The sequence below is a fragment of the Vicugna pacos genome, chromosome 24 (assembly GCF_048564905.1).
Source record: "Vicugna pacos chromosome 24, VicPac4, whole genome shotgun sequence".
Taxonomy (NCBI): Eukaryota; Metazoa; Chordata; class Mammalia; order Artiodactyla; family Camelidae; genus Vicugna; species Vicugna pacos.
This window is the reverse complement of record NC_133010.1, coordinates 27578149-27596366: the sequence shown is the minus strand read 5'-3', so window position 1 is coordinate 27596366 and position 18218 is coordinate 27578149. Positions and strand designations below refer to the sequence as shown.

The following is an 18218-nucleotide window of genomic DNA, read 5'->3' as shown; positions in this document are numbered from 1 at the left end:
CGGGACTCCCGCCCGCCAGGCATTCTGGATCAGGTAACTCTTGCCACTGGTTTATTGCTGGAGGCCAGCAGCCGCAAGGCCGTGCCCCGCCCCCGCCTGCCCCTCCCCGCATCCAGGTGCGGCCAAGGCCCTTTGCTTCCTGAGCAGCAGTGCCCGCAGCCCACACGTGCAGTGGTGTGAACACGGTGTCTTCTGGGTTCGTCACTGGAGACGGATGGGTTGGGTAAGGGCTGGCCAAGCCCCTGGCTGGGCTGCCCTATCCGCTTGTGACCCCCTGCCTACAGCGCGAGCCAGCCACCACCTGCTCTTCCGTGTTGGCCAGCACCTGGAGCATGTATGTGCCCGCATAGACAAGAAACTGGCCAGTCACCTGGGCGGCGTGAGACAGGACCCGCAGCAGGCTCCTGCAAGAGAGGGGCGAGGGTCGTCGGGGGTCCTCACCCCACCTCCAGCACATGCCCACGTCCCTGTACTTCCGAGTTCGGGAAGCTGGGCTCTCAGGACCCGCAGCCCCGGGGGCTCGCTGAGGTGCTGCGCTGGTTCCCGGGGTTGAGTGGGGCCTGGACTCTGTTGCCAGCTGCTCCCGCTGCCCCGGGCCTGGGACCACCCTCCGCTGGCCTCCTCCAGTCGAGGTTTGTCCCTGAGTCACTGGAACGCCCGGGGGTCTGTCTGCTCACTCTGGCAGCCTTGTCGATGTGTGGGGTTCGGTGCCGAAATCGGTCAAGTCCAGCCTGAAAGGGGCCCCAGGCTGAAGGAGTCCTAGCAGTCCTGCGGTCGTGACCCCACGACCCGGGGCTCTGAGCGCGGGTGCGACACCCCGGCTTGACCCCGTTGTGGCGTCTCAGTCCCAGGGCTGATGCGGCCTCTGCTGTTCCAGACGGAAACCGTGGCTCGAACTCGGGTCCTCACTCTCTACTTACTAGTTTTTCTTTCTATTTAGTATTTTATGGTCTTGGGGGAAAACAAATTGTGAACTCAAGACTGTCTTCCGAATAAGTCTGTGGCATAAGAACTTTTAGGACAACGTGAGGGCCGGGCTCTGGGTGCAGGGGAGCCGCCCCCCACTTCCCGGCCCCCCAGGACCCGACGACCGTTACCTCAGCAGGGCCTTGAGCCCCATGCACCGGATGTCGTAGGACACGGAGTACATCCCGTACATGGTGGCTTTCACGTTGAGGCAGCCGATGACGTCCCTGGGGTTCAGCTTGTACAAGTCCAAGGTGACCCTCACTATCCCCGATCTCCTCGGCGGCTGGCGGGCTGGGACACAGTTCCCACCCTAGGGCCGTGGAGGGAGGGAGGCTTAGGCACCAACCCAGCTGTGACCTGCGAACCCTGTGATTCTGGGTTTAGGCTGGTCTCCACTCTCCTGTCAGCTTAAAATCAGTTCATGACTAAGCCGCTAATTATCTGAGGAATGTCACAGACCAGTGTGCTCAGACTGCCGTGGGGCCAACCCCCTAAGCTGCCTTGTCTCATGCAGGAGATGCAGGAGACCTGGCCTTGGGCCTGGGTTTCAGGGTGCAGGGATCGGTGGACGGTTGTGCCAGTGACCTGTGGTGGAGACGCACTCACCAGGGTCACCCAGGGCCATCTGGCGGACGTGGACGGGCCGCCCGCAGCTGTGACACCGTCTGCCTGGAGACCGGTGGTCAGCGCTGTCCCGCGGCACAGGGACTCTGCCGGCGGGCGGGTCAGACCCCTCGGCGGGAGCGAAGGCCAGTGTGGGAGCTGCCCTGCATCCTCCGCTGGAGGACCTGCCCTGGAGGGACGCCAACTTCCTGGGGACACTCGTGGGACCCACTCTCCGTCTACCCGAGACATCGGGAGAGGGCAGAGACCCCTGTAAATCCTGGGTTTATAAACAATCTTCCCCACAAAAGCCCTGAAGAAACAGGGCAGGGAAAGCCGTCCCAGGACACATGTGCTGGGCACACGTCCGTGGGGTTTGCCGCGCACGCAGGCCTGCAGGGTCCAGGATTCACACGGAGGCACAGCTATCGTGAACCTTAGGAGTCGGGAGTAGCTGAACGTTAAATTCACTGGCAAAAATCTACTAAATTTGAAGTTAAACCGCATATCCCCCTCAAAGCACCCAAACCCTCCCTGCCAGATACCCCCCTCCGTGGACACGACCAGAGACCCTGGTTTCAGCCCATCAACTCCCATGCGCGATGGGGAGGGGAGGGGGCTGCCCATCCTTCAGAAAATGTTAAAAGTTAAGACGACAGAGTTGGGGTGCGGGGGCTCCATCTGGGATCCCGCCCAGCTCTCTGACGCTGAGTTTTCACGTCGCTCCCCCAGCCTCCCCCTCAAGTCTTGGTCTTACGTCAACGTCAAGATGACCTCCCCAAGGTGGAGACCTAATGGGGTGTGGCTTCCATCATCCCCACCAAACCCCACCCCTGCCTCCCAGGGATCTGTTCTCTAAGGCGTTTGCGTGGAAGCAGGGAGCCCCCTGGCGGCTGCTTCTCAGAAGTCCTCGTCCAGGTCAAACCACAGTGGCCTCGCTGAGAGGAACCCCTCCCGGGGGGCAGCACCTTCCCTCCCTGCGAGGAGCCCGTCCCCACCCTGAAGGACCGACCCCGGGTGAGACTCACGTCAGCCAGGCTGTCCCAGACCGAGGGGCCTCACGCCCCCGGGACCCTCACATCTCGTCCCCAGCATCCTGCCGTCACCCTGTGCCCCAGCCCCGCACCTGCCACGCGAGGGCTTCAACCTGTTATGCGGGAACTGTCTCCCCCAGGGAGTAAACGAGCGTCTCATTCACAAAGCAAACAAAATACCAGCCCCACCAGTTTCCTGGGTCTGCTGAGACACGTGGCCACCAGCTGAGTGCCTTAAAGACAGCGCAGATTTATGCTCAGACGGCTCGGTTCTGCAGGTCAGGCACCCTGAGACACCACGGGCTGTCCTGCTGGGACTGCCGGCCCTGCTCCTGCATGCCATGGCCCGTGGCCCGTCCCCTCATCACTCCTCCTCGTCCGCCTCCTGCCCCCACGCTGACCCTCCCATGTCCCTCTTACAGGACGCTGTGGTGACACTGGCCCACGGATAATCCAGGACCATTACCCCATGTCGAGATCCTTCCCGTAATCACATCTGCCGAGTCCCCTTTGCCATGTAAAGTAGCGCGTCCCCAGGTTCTGGGGGGAGGCCATGGTCCCTGCGGCTGGAGGGCGGGGCTGGCTGGGTGCCGGGAACCCAGCGAGGGAACCTCCACTGACACTTCCTCCACGAGAGTCTGTGAGGGCAGAGCCGGAGCCCTGTGGCCCTGGGCCGGGGGAGCCCCCGCCTCAGCGTTCGCTTTCCTCTCTGGATTCTGGTTCCCTTAAAAACCTTGGCCGCTGAGGATCTCCTGGTTTTGAAGGCCAGTGAGGCACATAAAAACATGTTTTAGGGGAGGAGGGTAATAGCTCAGGGGTAGAGCACATGCTTAGCATGTATGAGGTCCTGGGTTCAATCCCCAGTCTCTCCATTAAAAAAAAAACAAGATGTTTTAATGTTTTGCTTTACATTTTTAGGTGTGTTATGGTGGGAGTGTTTCCCAAGATACATAATCTAACGTTTTGTCAGAAGTAAAACCCTTTATTCTATCTCTTGCTTTTCTAAATACTGCATTCACACACACACACACACACACACACACACATTCCCCTGCTAATTTCACCAGCTATGTTAGCTTGCCGCCTCTCGGGGTCACAGTGAGTGGTCACCGGGTCATGACCGCATGTTCTAAGGATCTGTAGTTACTCACTGGCCAAAGCCTGTCCCTCAGAATTACTGGCCTTAAATCATATAGCCCAAGTTCACAAAGATGCTAGGTTTCCTAGAAAAGCTTAAAAGACTCCCTTTGAGGACAGTGGGTCCAGTTATGAAGTGAACACAAAGGAAAAGTTTAGAAAGCCGGCCGGTTGACACCGAGGTGGGGACCGCACGTCTGCAGGTGAGAAGCCTGCCCAGGAGCTGTCGGGTGACAGCACTTACCGGCGTCCACTTCTGTCCTTTCTCCAAGGCCATGAAGTGCGTGTTGTCCCCCAGCGTCTGGAAGAACTCCTCTGTGTCCACCACTGTGCCGTCTTCCTCCAGCACCAGAGTGACCAGTCTGCTGGTGATCATCAGGGCGTCCAGGGTCTAGGTTGGACCAGGCGGAGTCACAGAGTGAAGGGAGACTCCACTGGGACCAGTCAAGAGGCCTGACTGACTAAGTGATGGTTTCAGAAGTGTTGGCTGATTCTGAGAACATTTTAATGGCACAATGTCCTGGGACTCAGTCTCTGCTTGGAAAAAGAAGCTGAAAACCGTCACAGACGTGTGTTCCTCAGAGGCTAAGTGATGACACGGGATAACAGTCACAGGTTTGAAAATTACCTGCTTATCTGGACAAACAGAAAACGCCCCTGTACACGTGGGACTTAAAGAGCCCACATGTCGGGTGGCGTGCTTAAAGGTCTCTGTTCAGAGACTGCGTGCCGGGCACTCACTTCTGGTCTCTGTGGGAGCCGATGGTTCGTCCCTGCTTGGTGCCCAAGGACACTTTCAGACGAAGGACTCTTCTTTCCTCATCTTTATAACCAAAACCAGATTTCTGAAGTCTGCCGCCCCTAGTACTCTCCCTCATCAAGGAAATGAAGCTACGTTAGGTTTTGGTCTCAATACGTGAATCTTGTACGACACAGGGACACAGCACTGTTCACTTTGATTCTTTACACCTTCCCTTTAGCCCCTTAGAAGGCACCTCCAACCCGTTTGTCTATTTTTCAATAATAATTACAACTATAAATGCTGTATGTACACGTTACAAAATAAACACTCTCTGTGTGCTAGGTATTCAATCACTTTTTGACCGAATGAAAATTTTAAAATGACGTTACGATATATGTTTAATTTTCTCACAGATTTTCCTAAATTTTTGCGGTTTGGGGTTTTGATATTGATACCCCATCTATCAAAAATAAATATTTCAACCCAAATACTTAAAAGCAAAGAAGAAGGCTCCCTCCAACCTTCTGAAACCAAGACAGACACTTCCTGCACCGGCTTGTCCCCGGGGCCCAGGGAGCCGCGGGCCGCGCCGCGGGCGCTACCTTGCTGAGGAGCTCGCCCAGGCTGCCTGCCATCAGCCCGCGCCGGCTGCTGCGGTCGTGGCTGGACACCCGGAAGGGGCGAGCGGGATGCTTCAGGGGAGCCAGCAGGACCTTCTTCGTCTGCGACCCCATGAATGTCAGGGGCCTGGAAACGGAGCAGAGGAGTAAAACATCTTTGACGTTCCTTAAAGAAAAAAAAAAGTTTTCAAGGAGAGGTTTGAGGGGCACATAAATGACAGAACGTTCATGTTTGCACCTAAAAGAAAGAAATCCAGTGGCTGAGGACTGTTAAAAACCATGTACGTGATCTCCAAGAAACAGACGAATTACACAGAAAATTTAAAGCACAACCACTACTGCACCTGTTTCACCAGAACACTCGACGTCCTTGCAGTGACCATTTGAGAAGGAATGGTCCGGGCATCAAAGTCAATAAGCTGATGAGAGCTGTATTCTGCAAACGTGGGCTTTAGGGCTGGAAACCTAAGAAGATTTCTTGAGGCCGTGGGGTAGCTGAACAGAGATACAGAAACAGGCACAGACACACATAGTTACACGTGCACAGAAAGGCTAAGACGGGACTGTAAACGCCAGACACTGGCACTAGAGCGTCAGCCCGCTTTGGGAGCTCAGGATACGCAAGGAACAGCCGAACATCGCCACCACGGACGCTGCGAGAACAAGCGCTCAGTCACTTGGCACTTTGGAGTGAGTTCCGCGTTTATCAGAGAAGCAACTCAGAAACTCACCATAAAAGAGAACTAACACAGGAAAAGAGCCATGACAGCGAAGCCAAGTCAAGACTTGACTTTCTGAGGGAAAAATCTCACACCGGGAAGTGTTTGTTACCTCGCAACCAGGGAGAAGCAGTAAATGAGGGCCAAACGAGAAACAGCCAAGAAGCTCCTTACGTCCACAGTGACTTAGCAAACATATTCTGCCTTACAAATATCACCTCACTCAATCCTCAGAAAACCCTGGTTTCCTCAATTTGCAGACAAGGAGACACAGACGAGAGAGCAGCCCCAGGGCTCAGAGCCAGGGTTCGGCGCAGGCACGTGGTCTTTGCCTCTTCAGCGTGGTCTGGGGGCCACACACTAAGGATACTTACATGCGTGTCACACACGTGTATATACTTAGTGTGTGTGCACACTAGGCACACCCACACACACGCATGTGTATATATACACATATTACACACACCCCCCACACACACAGAGTTATCTACGCTTCATTTTCCCAATCAGACTGGAATTCCTTATGAACAAAGGCACCAACCTGGACTTGGGACTGGTGTCTGAGGTGCAGTGGGTGGGGAGGGGACAGTCTGGTGGGGCTGAGTCCTTAATCTGATGCTGTCTCTGGGCAGATGGTGTCCGAATTGAGCTGAGTTCTTGGACGGACACCCTGCTGGCATCTGAGGAAGGCTGGGGCGGGGGAAAGGCCCCCGCCCCAGCCTTACCGTTTGGAGTTGGTACCAGTACACTTTTACCTACAGCGTCAGCAAGAATTTGGTCTGAAGCACATCCAGCGGGCGTCACGTTAGTGCCTGGTGACGGGGGCATCTGAGCAGCTGCCCTGGCCGTGACGTGTCGGCTCCTCACGGCATCAGCTGACTCCAACTCAGGCGTACATGGAAGTGTGACCCCAAGTCTCAGATGAGAAAGTGAGGCTCAGAGTGGTTTCTCAATGTCACCTGGTTAATCAGAACTATCTCTGAACTTCACAGCCCAGGCGACAAGCTGCAGCTGGAGGCGGTGAGGGGGCACTGGCTGGAGGGACAGCAGTCCCCACTCAACCTGGCTCCTCTCCAGGGCTACCACCCAGCCTGTTTCCAGTGGGGCAGCTGCAGGGGACTGAGCCGGTCGGTGGTCTCTGACGCGGGACCCACCAGAGCCAGGGAGCCCGACCGAGTAAGTCCCAGCCTGAACCCACGCAGCAGCAAACCTGGCCCCTGGCCCCCGCACCTCTGCCCTGGTTATACCAGCCTCCCCAGTTACACAACACGATGAGCCGGCGCCCACGTTCTGCTAAGCCGACGCTCGGTCCCTTCCCTGGTGACCTGGCAGACGGGGCATCAAGGATTCTCCACATGAGCCTTCGCAGTTAGAACCTGGCTTTGCTCTCCACCTCACTGCAGCATCTGAAACTTGAGCTGGCTGTGAGGAGGACCCGATAAGAACAGGGTGAGAATGCATACTGGGTCCCACAGAGGCTCAGGCTGCGGAGCGGTGGCCAGCGTCAGAGTGACCCTCCTCTGGGGCCGGGGAGCCCTGGACCCGCCAGCAAGAGCCTTCCCCTCCCCAGAGCAGGTCATTCCTGCGTGTCCAGTCTTTACCTCCTTGAGTAGACACAGGCTATGGCTTACCCAGAGCAACAGGACAAAGTTCACGTCTTGGACCCTAGGCCCTGGCCCTGGTGGTCCATGACAGACTGTGGGTGTGAACAGCTTTGACCCAGTTCGGTCTGGTCCTGGCTGGGGACACTCATGCCTCGGTGAGCACCGGTGCCCCGGTGACCTGGCCCGCCCGTCACTAAGCGCCCACTGTTGCTAACGTCTGACCCGGTTTGTGCTGGCAGTCACTCCTGGTCCTCCCTCTCCGCTGCCCTGGAGACAGCCCTGCTGATAAAGAAGGACATCCGGTCTGTCGTTCCTCCTACCGCTGCGCTTCCCCGCGGAGAGCCGGGCCACTGCTGGGGAGAAGGCTGGTGACCCCTGCGGATGTGGGCACTACGCTCTGCCCTTCTTTTCAGGGAACAGGACGAGTGACCTGACGTGCCGGATCATATAAGATCAAGACCATCTTGAAGATAATATAAAAAGGGGCTAAATGAAGTTTTAGGCACACTAAACTACTTAATACATCCCGCGTACTCACTGCGCTCCTGCTAAATGAACCAAGCACAGATTAATCCGGCGCACTCCTGAACACGGTAGTCATGTCACCAGCCACCAAAACAAGGTTGGGAGTGTGTTCCTAGTCTCCTTCAGTGACTCACGACATCGAAGTTGACCCCAGAGCACCGAGAAGTCTTAGAGTTTGGCTTTTAGATACACATCACCTTGGTGACCGTCAGTGCCGTCACTTGGAGTGGGAAGAGAAACATCTCATTACACGGAAAAAAACAAGGAAACAGATTGTTTCAGGGAAATCAAGATAAGGGAAGTCAGACTTGATAGAACATTCTTGAAAATTGTGAGGCGGTGCACCTCCCAGAAGTGAGGGAACAGGGAAGCCTCTGCGTTGTTCCCCGAGGGGGTGAGGAGATTCAACTCATAAGTGTGAAATCAAGGTGCAGGTGTGGGCCGACAGTGGCCTTGAGCCCGCCCAGGGAGATGGAGCTGGCCCCACAGGTCATCTTTCCACGTCACCCTCTGGACTGACGTTTCCTCTGGACGTCTGGATGGAAAGGCAGGCTTGGGCAAAGGGCCTGTGTCGTCAGGTGGACAGGAGGGTTCATATGAAGAATTAAAGGGCAGACAGGTGGAGGACATATGTCCCAGAGGACTGTGCCAGAGCCGGTGACAAGGACAGTGCAGGAAAGGGAAACGGTGACCCCAGCCACAGGCGTGCAGAGAGATGGGGCAGGGCTCAGAGAGCACTCATCCGGCCTGGCAGGGCCTCCGAGACCGTGGGATAGTGGCTGTGGGGACAGAGGCAGGAGTGGCAGGGTCTCACCCAGGGCGGGAAGCAGAGGGGCTCTGGCTTAGTGAGGTTCGGGCTCAGCAGCGCCCGGCCCGGGAGAGGTGACACAGGGGGCGTGTCAGCCCCACGGGGAGCAGCCTGTCGGCCTGTGACAGCTTGCGGCTGTGCCTTGACTGACCCAGCAAAATGCCTGGCGCAGAAAGAGTGTTCAAGTAGGAACATGAAGCCTTTAAACACTTTGTTACTAAAACAAGAGTTTAGACCACGAAGGTGTAAGCATCAAGAACCTGGGCGATTTACTCAGAAAACACAGTTCCTTGCTTGCATCACTTAACAAGGCTGGTAAAACGTGTGCTGAAAGGCCAGGTATACAAATCCCAGAGCTCCTCCTTCAAGGAGAGGACAGAGGAGCTAACGAGCTGCAAAATCAGCCTCTTTGCACCAAATGTAACAGAGCAGCTCTGTGACAGCCGCAGGGGCGGCAGGACACGAAGTCAGAGTAGCCTTCGGCTGCGAGACACGCGCCACGTGGACGCCCTGGGTGTTTAGAGCTGAGCTGGGAGACCTCGGCGGCTTCCACTAGGACCCAGGCCTCGTGATCATAGACGAGGAACAAGCAAACGACGGGGGTCGAGGTTTTATAACTGCACACATGCATCGATCTTAAAAAACAGACGTGTACATGGAATGAATCCCTGCCTTGGCAAATGCAGGTATGTGCTGATAAAGGACAGAGTCAGCAACATCCCTAATTATCCGAGAAACGCAGATCGCAGCTACACTGAGGTATCACCTCACAGCAGCCAGAATGGCCGTCATTCAAAAGTCCACAAACGATAAATGCTGGAGAGGCTGTGGAGAAAAGGGAACCCTCCTACACTGCTGGTGGGAATGCAGTTTGGTGCAGCCACTGTGGAAAGCAGTATGGAGGTTCCTCAAAAGACTAGGAATAGACTTACCATATGACCCAGGAATCTCGCTCCTGGGCACATATCCAGAGGGAACTCTAATTTGAAAAGAGACATGCCCACTGTTCACAGCAGCACTACATACAACAGCCAAGACACGGAAGCAACCTACATGTCCATCAACAGATGATGGGTAAAGAACGTGTGGTACATTTATACAATGGAATACTACTCAGCCATAAAAAATTATGAAATAATGCCGTTTGCAGCAACATGGATGGACCTGGAGATGGTCATTCTAAGTGATGCAAGACAAAGACCAGTATCACATGAGATCACTTATATCCGGAATCAAAAAAAAAGTGACACAAATGAACTTATTTACAAAACAGAAGCAGACTTACAGACATGGAAAACAAACTTATGGTTACCAGGGAGGAGGGAGACGGGGGAGAGACACACTGGGGGTTCAGGATTTGCAGATACTAACTACTATATATAAAGTAGGTAAACAACAAGTTTCTACTGTACAGCACGGGGAACTATATTCACTATCTTGTAATAACCTATAATGAAAAGGAATATATGTACGTACACGTATGACTGAAACATGATGCTGTGCACCAGAAATTGACACAACATTGTAAACTGACTGTACTTCAATTTAAGAAACAGGAAGAAAAGAAAAAGACAGCAGGACACACTCTACCAGCCAGTTTACATTAAGGACCACTGAGAGGAGACGGAACTCGCCATCACCTTGCCTATGGCTCCCGTGGGCCTGCGGCCTGGATGTGGCTTTAAAGAAGATGGAAGACATTTTCCCCTTCAGCAAATATTACAGGTTGTGTGGAAGAAAGCGGAGTCCCAAGGATGACGGCAGCTCAGCTTGAAAGCAGGAGCTGGACCCCGTGTGCCCCCAACAAACAGCCCCTCACTCCTAGAGCCGCCGTGCTCAGAGGGACTGTCCAAGCAGAACAGATGCTCCCGTGCTGATTTGCCAAAACCTCACCGGTCGTTTCTTGCTGGCCCAGTGGAACGTCTCACAGAGGCACTCTGGGTTGGGGATGGTGCTGCATGTCAGGTGCGGGCCGGGCAGCCTTAGCGCTGCAGGCCTTGCCGCCCCTGCTCCAGCCGCACCGGCCAGGAGTCAGTGTCCGCCTACCGTCCTTACGACTCAGCCCACCAGTGCAGCGCTGGGAGGAGCTCGGGAGTTCCCGGGGAGAAACTTCACTGCTGCCCCTGGGAGCAGCACTGAGGGGTGAGTGGGGCTGGAGGGAGGGGGAGAAACCAGGAAAGACACCAAGCGCCCTTCCTTCAGGTGTAAACCAAGCCAGCGAAGATGCAGAAACAAGTCGCTTCTCACCTTGCCGGGGGTCCCATCGCAGACTTCCGTTTTCTGTTTTCATTTGTTTTTAAAGAGAAAGGGGGAGCATCAGACAGACCCCACTGCCTTCCGGCGGCCGACCTTGAGCCTTGAACGTTCCACACAGACCCCTCTAGGAACCCAAGTTCAGGAGCTTACGGATCACGCCCCTTCTGTAAAATGGCCCTCCACTCCTGACACCTTGGAAAACCTGTATTTAAGAGAATTCAGAGGCTTCTCTGTCCCTTTTGAACTGCTTTGAAGATCTCCAGAGAAACCCGATCCCTCCCTTAAATCTCGCAAGTTGCCACCACCCGGTGTTTTTAGGACTTCACGGTTCAGATTGGTTTGCGATGCGAAGACGAACCCAGGAGGGGAAAAGGCGATTCTGGGCCTTCTCACGGTCTCGCGGCGTGGAGGGGCGAGGAGGGGGCGGGGTCCGCGGGCCCCTCTGTCTCGCACCCCGGTCCGGGCAGCGCCACCACCTTCCCCCAAGTCCCGCCTTACAAGCCCGGGGGCCCAGCCGGCGCGCCCGGTCGGCCCTTCTGCGCTGCCCTGAGGGGTGATCTGATCTGGTGGCCCCGAGGCCGCCCAGCTTCCCCACCAGCACCCCTCCCCTCGCCCCAGCACCCCCCGCCCCGCGGTCCAGGACCCCGAGAAGCCGGTCCCCGCGCGCCGCGGGGCTGTCGCGTCCACAGGCCGCAGCGGCAGAGAAGCGCCGGCTCCTGCTCATCACGGTCACCTGTTCCGCGGACGCCCGCACACCTCAGGAGCCACACCTGGCGCGGGCGGCCAGCTGGCGGAGGGCTCGGGCCGGGGCGCGTGGGCGCAGGGGACGCGGGGACGCCGGGCCCCGGGAGTGGCGGGGCGCGTTGGGGCGCGGGGGTGCGGGGCGCGGGGACGCCGGGCGCCGTGGGTCGCAGGGCGCGTGGGAACGCAGGGAGGTGCCAGGCGCACAGGGACGGGGGTCAGCGGGGCACAAGGGGCTGGGGGAAGGGGGTGCCGATCCCGGCCGGCGTGGCACTCGCCTGAGGAGGGCTCCAGCGCAGTCCCAGGCCGTCTCCATCGCTCGGGTCTCCGGCCAGCACGGCCTCCTCGCGCGCGCGCCGCCTCTTAAAGCGCCGCCGCCCGCCCCGCCCGCCCCGCCCGCGCCCACGCCCCTCGGGCTCCAGCGGCCCAGGACGAGCCAGCGTCCCCACCACCCGGCCCCGATGCTCTGCGGGCCCTCGGTGGTGGCTGGTCGGCCTGTTGGAGGCTGGGGCAGTCGGGCATCATCACCCCAGCAGATGGCCTCGGCTGAAGAACGGCGGTGTGTGGCTTTAAACCGGGGGTTCAGGGGGGCAGTGAGGCCGGGATGCGCGCAGGCCCCCCAGCGGCTCCCCGACGGGCTGTCTAGCAGCGCTCAGGGGCTCTGGGAACGGGGTAAGGGTTGGGGAAGGACCCGAGGGGGTCACTGACAATCCTTCAGCTACAGGGACCCGGCTTTCTCAGAGTGAGGAGGGCGAGAGGCCGTGGGACCTACCCAGGTCCTGCTTGCACAAACCTCCCTATGGGAAGATGCAGTTCGGTGTGTTTCCGACCTCAGAAGGGCGGGGGCTGTCAGGGGCTGAATGAAACTCTTAATTGTGAACTTGACGCAGACTCTCTTGAGCATGTTAAGGAGCGGGGCATCCCCCAATCCGGGCAGGTTAAAACACGCCTGGCCAGCGTGCGGTCCTGCACTCCACAGTGGTCGGTGATCCGCTCTCCAGTTATCAGCTGCGGGGGGCCCTACTGGGAGCTGTGTTTCCAAAGAGCTGTAGCCTGACCTACGCCTCCGTCCTGACTTGCCTGACCAGCACAGCTGGCCCTGCTGCCCGCCTCCTCCTTCCAATCACAGAAACAATCACGTCTTCCCCCGAGGGTCACTGGTACCAGCCAGATGAGTCTTGGAGCCAAGAGAGATTTCCTTCCAGAGTCCTGGACTCCCCAGGGTCTGCCAGGAGCTCCCCAACCCAGGGCACAGGGGGTTCCTGCCCAGGGCACAGGAGGCGGGAGGCGGGAAGCAGCCTGGCCCTTAGGGGATTTTACGGCCCCTCTCCCACACCCCCCCACTTCTCCCATTCATATGCTGAAACCCTAAATCCCAGTGTGGACCCGTTGGAAGGTGGTGCCTTTGGGAGGTGCTTGGGTTTCAAGGGTGGAGCCCACATGATGGGGTTAACGCCTATAAAAGAGACCTCGGGGAGCTCCCTCTGTAGCAAGAGGATGGCCAGCTGTGGACCAGGAAGAGGCCACCCCAGGGCGTCCCCAGGACAGCCCGATGGTGCCTCCTCTCGGCTTTCCAGTCTCCGCATCCTGTCAGAGCCCACCCCCCAAGACACACCCCCAGTTTCAGAGGAGAAAACCAGTCCAGTCAATTCGAGTCAACTCACCTTTGAAGATATTTTTCTATTGTGTACATGTTCAAGTATGAAGACGCAGAACAGGAGCACGACGCCAGCACCGTCACACCTCGTGCCGGGCCCCAGTCTCCCTTAGTGCTCTGACACATGTGCTGGGTTTCATCTGCAGTTTTAGTTGAACTCCTTTCTTTGAAACCCTTCGACATGCAACTCTGAGGAAGCAGGAACATGGCCGTCCTTACCTCGGTGACGTCGTCTTTCCTAAGTGATCTCCACGAACGGCCGGGCCTGCAGTCCGGCTCCCAGCCCGTCAGATCATGACGGCTCACACACACGGCACCGTCCGTGGAGGACAGACATACAAGTGTATCAGCTCATCCTGGAGCCTGGCACGGGCTGTAACCAGCCAGGGCGGCAGGTGTGAGTAACTTACCCGTTTCGGGCCTCTCGGAGTGCAGGCTCATCCGTGAATGGATGGATGGATGGGTGAGTGAACGAGGTGCTGTGTCCGCAGGGACACACGAGGGCCAACTGCAAAGGGAACAAAGGAATGAATTCTGCCCAAAGGTGCCCCTAGAGGACACTGGGACTGGGGTTTGGAGGATGGGTGAGGCAGTGGTGTGCGGGTCAGTTTCAGGAAGGTTCGGGAAGGGCAGATGCCCAGTGGGACGGGAGCGTTGTACCAGGCAGTCCTGTGGGTGTTTGGGGGCTGAGGGGCACGGGAGTTCCCCGGGGAGAGTCTGCACAGCCCTGAGCGCTCAGTGGGTCCCAGCAGAGATGGGGGTGATGTGCTCAGACGCAGATTTGAGAGGACAGTCTGAGGTGGCCCAGAGGCTGGACTGGCCCAGGGCAGCCCTTGGGTAATGTCGGGGGTGACCTGGGCTGATAGTGGGCATGGTGGGGGCAGGAGCATCTTGCTGGACATGGTGAGGAACACGAAGGGAGCAGCTGGAGGCGATGCCCAGTCTGGCTGGTGCCCCGAGTGAGAAACACAGGAGGGGAGCACGTCCGTAGCTGAGGCTGAGATTATACTGAACCCCGTGGGTCTGGGGACACACTGGACGGGGACGTGGGGGAGGACGTGGGCCCAGGGGCCACACTCTGGGAGACGGGCAGAAAGTCAGGCTGGCCACCCTGCTGCTCCAGTGGCATCTGTGACACATGAGCAGGTGTGTAGAGAGGGCAGAGGGCAGTGGGGGCACTGTGCTCTGAAGGGCGTGGCCGCCAAGAAGCTGGAGAAGGAGGTGTGAGGTGCAGGGTGGCGGGGCGGCGGGGCCTGGCCGGCACAGCCACCCCCCTCCCCACATTCTCCCTCGGCATCACTTACCACATCTCTGCTCAGCACGGGCCCTGTTCCAGTGCAGCCCAGGTTAGACGTCAGAGGCACGGAGGGCGGTGGGGGGGGGGGGAGCAGAAGCATATGGATGGAGGGAAGCCTTTGCGAATCTCAGGAGCGTGGTTCTGATGGGAAAACTCAGTCTCCTGGGGGCAGGTGTGGAAGGTGTGATGGGGGCTTGTACATGAGGTCTGGCCTGGGCACCACACGTCCACCAGAGCACGTCTGGGTTCCAGTGCCTCTGAGACCATGTCACAAACACGCAGGATTATGCCTTGGTCATGAGCAGAGTAATAAAAATTCGAGGTGAATTTTCACAAAATTGGGGAGCACTGTGGTCGATTAAGCTGTCTTTTCCAGCAGGAGATCAGGAATCACGCTTAGGAAGGAGGAATAGAGGTCTGATGGGGGGGTGATCATAGTCAGGACAGCAGGGCTATGGTCAGGGCATCAGTCCCGTGGTGAGGAAGGGGTGTCGGGGAGGCTGGAAATTCCACACACAGAATAACCACAGCCAGGAGGGGTGGAGGGTGCACCGGGGTGTGTGTGGGAGAGCTGGACCTGAGTGCTGGCCCTGCTACTGCCTGGGGTGAGACCCTGGACAATCTACCCAGTCTGCCCGAGGCTTCGCGGAGAGACATGCGCAACAGGCTGCCTGGAGCGTGCACCCCTGCTGTCCCTGGCACCTCCACTTCCACTCTGCGCGGCTGTCCCTCCTCTGACCTGCCCAGCTGGGTAGCCCCGACTGGACACTGCCTTCCTCTTCCTTGGCAAAGTTCAGTGTCTGGGGCCTGGTGGGCGAGGAGGCTGCACACACCTTGTATCCTGCACTTCCTGGGACTCGGGGGTGCCCCTAGGAGGACCACGGCAGGGCTCAGCCTCCAGCACCTTTGTTCCAGGGTTGGTCATACTCTTAGGACAGACACTGCTTGCTTCCGGGGTGGGGCAGCCCAAGCTCTGCCTGCAGCACCAGGGCCAGGACCCAAAGGACTTGTGTGAAAGGGAAGGTTTTGACCGCGCAGCAGGATTTATATTAGAGCAATCAATGGGGCATATGTTTCCAGCTCTCACTTTGTGAATTAGTAAGCACAGTCGTGAGATGATGTGTCTGGATTCAGTGACCAAGAATTCAGAAAGAGGGCAGCTTAGAGAAAAAAGGAAATTGTGTCAATGGGCCTGGATCCTTTTTGCCTCTTTACTGGAACACCTGGGACCAGCCTAGAGGCAGGCAGCTCTCACGTGCCTCTTTATAACCAAAGCCGATTTGCAACAGTGGAATCCCAGGGCTCATGCGAACAGATAAGCACTTCAAGGAGGGAAGGAAAGCGGGCACCAGTGGTCCACAAGCTGCATTCACTAGTGACACACTGCACGCAGTATTTTCCGCTTTTAAGCGAAACGTACCCTAATTATTATTGGCTTCCTAAGCCCCTCCACTTTTTTTCCTATTAAATTTGCAATTTTGACCCTTGTTTGGTATATGGGTCCGCCGAGTCGGTCAATAAATATTGTCAAAATAGGAAGAACAGTGCTGCTGTGAACACTGGTGCAGACAGGGCATCATGTTTCTTAAAAATATAGAACCAGGGTGGCCAGACTGTCTGATTTGTCACCTTTCCCTTCCTTTGCTACATTGGCCTTGCTGCTGACCAGAAATTTGTTGAAGCCGGTGCGGTAACAGAATGACATCCACGCAGCGACCGAGTGAGCAGAAACCTGGGCCTTTCTCAAAGACTACGAAGAAACACAGTTGGAGGTTATTCTGAGCCAAGAGACAGCAACGGTCGTGCTATGTGCCCAGGGACGAGCCCTCTGGACCACCAGGAGTGGTGGCTTCCCACCCTGACTGCAGGCCCAGCCCCACCTCCAACTCACGTGGCCGCCACCCCCCGGGAGAGGGACCTGCCGCCAGCAGCGAGGTGCCCATAAATGAGCCCCACTCTGGCCTGAGACCTGGCCGCTGGGCATCGGTCTGCTCTGCCTGCTGTCTGCCCTCTTTCCCCGTCTCTCTCCCCTCATTTCGGATTCTGTGTTTTGCAATAAACTCCCCAGCCAAGGCTGTCCATGGGCAACCGGGGGACACCACTGGGGATGTCTGTTGGTTTGCGAGCTCTGGAGAGGAGCAGCTTTGTCCTCTTCACAGGCCCCACACACGCCCAAGGCAGCTCCGGCCTCGTGGGTCCTGGCGCAACGCCTCCCAAGTCTGGGGGCGCCGCGATCCCTCTCAGGGGCGCTGCATGTTGTGAGGCTGGGGGCTGGGAACTCGGCTCCCACCGCAAACACCACTTCCTCCAGGTCCACAGACAAAGCTGGGACGCACCTGCCCTCACCTGCCCTCCAGCCACGGCTCCAGGTGGCTCCTTCCCGTCAGGTCCTCCCACTGCCTCAGGAGAAGGCCCCGCCTTCAGATGCTCTGTGCTTTTAAGTTCAACTCTGCGAAGCCGTGGTCCTTACTAGGGAGGAGCTGCTTCCCAGGTTCCATAGTTGTGGATCGTGCCTTGGGTCTTCAGTGTTGTCCCTACCCCTCGCCTCCAGGTGCTAGCTGCGTTTGGACTACGTCTTTACCAAGATGTCTATTTTACTTCCTTTGTACCTGTCCAGGACTTGCCTCCAGATATGCTCATTTAATTCGACAGGTGTTTGCCCAGGGCCTGCTGCGCGCCCCACCTTTCTGCAAATCGGGATGTGCTCAGGTGTCTTCAAGTGCCTAGCGGTCTGTGCCACAAATCACAGAGTCTCTCGCGAGGTTCTTAGGCCCGGTGACCTTCATCTGTTGTGCTGGCCCTGAGTGGCCCTTCACCACAGCTACTGACCACGACTGTTTCTGGGGCCTCGTTGCTGGCCGCCCCGCCTGGAGGAAATGCTCTCTCTCTGTGGGTCTAACGGCCGACTCTGCAGGGACGTGGCCACGGAGACAGGTCTTGACAGCAGCGCGTGGTAAGGGCTTTCCAGTTTTTGTTGTTAAAAACTGAGCAAGAAAAAGTGTGCTCCCGCCGTGTGTGTGACTTCACGCTATTGGTCTCCTAGGGAGACTTGCTTTTCCACGGTGGAGAGGCTGCAGACTTGGCCACCTGGGCCAGGTGGGGCCTCCGTGAGGGCGGGGCAGGGGTCCTGGGCCATCCTGGGACCGTCCCGCAGAGACGTGGAGAACCAGATGTCAGCACATGGAGCCACTTCTTGCAGCAATGGTTCGAGACCAAAACCCAGAGCAAGGATGAAAGGGCACTGCGTCCTCCGAACCTGTCTTGAGATGGTTTCTGGTGGATCTTGTCCAGGCACCAGTGTGCACTTGGGGGTGAAAGTGAGGCCACCCCAGGGGACACGGAGGAGCCGGGGGCAGGCCCAGTGGAGCTAGGCCTCATCCGCAGCCCACTGGCTGTCTGGACCCAGGGAATGGCGGTGAGGTCACATCCCCCCTGCCCTGAGCTACTCACGGCCTCACTCAGCCTCCTCCCAGCGGTAGAAGGGAGTTAATTAACTGGTACCATCG

At 57.4% G+C, this 18218-nt stretch overlaps 1 protein-coding gene across 7 annotated transcripts; it reads right to left on the bottom strand.

Moving 5' to 3' along the window:
• Nucleotides 1–34: 34 nt before the first annotated feature.
• On the bottom strand, nt 35–14720 carry CIDEA (cell death inducing DFFA like effector a). Of its 7 annotated transcripts, none has more exons than XM_031690199.2 (6): nt 13826–14720; nt 13423–13604; nt 5088–5271; nt 3988–4134; nt 1098–1279; nt 35–404 (listed from the first exon to the last, which is right to left on the bottom strand). In XM_031690199.2, exons 2-6 carry the CDS (start codon nt 13596–13598, stop codon nt 257–259), a joined length of 837 nt encoding a protein of 278 aa, XP_031546059.2. In that variant the 5' UTR covers nt 13599–13604; nt 13826–14720; the 3' UTR covers nt 35–256. The 7 variants fall into 7 exon arrangements, with proteins under 7 accessions (XP_031546059.2, XP_072805413.1, XP_072805415.1 ...); XM_072949312.1 differs by lacking the exons at nt 13423–13604; nt 13826–14720 and adding exons at nt 11009–11219; nt 12037–12096; XM_072949314.1 differs by lacking the exons at nt 13423–13604; nt 13826–14720 and adding exons at nt 11009–11219; nt 12037–12096 and having other exon boundaries at nt 5088–5232.
• Nucleotides 14721–18218: the final 3498 nt, after the last annotated feature.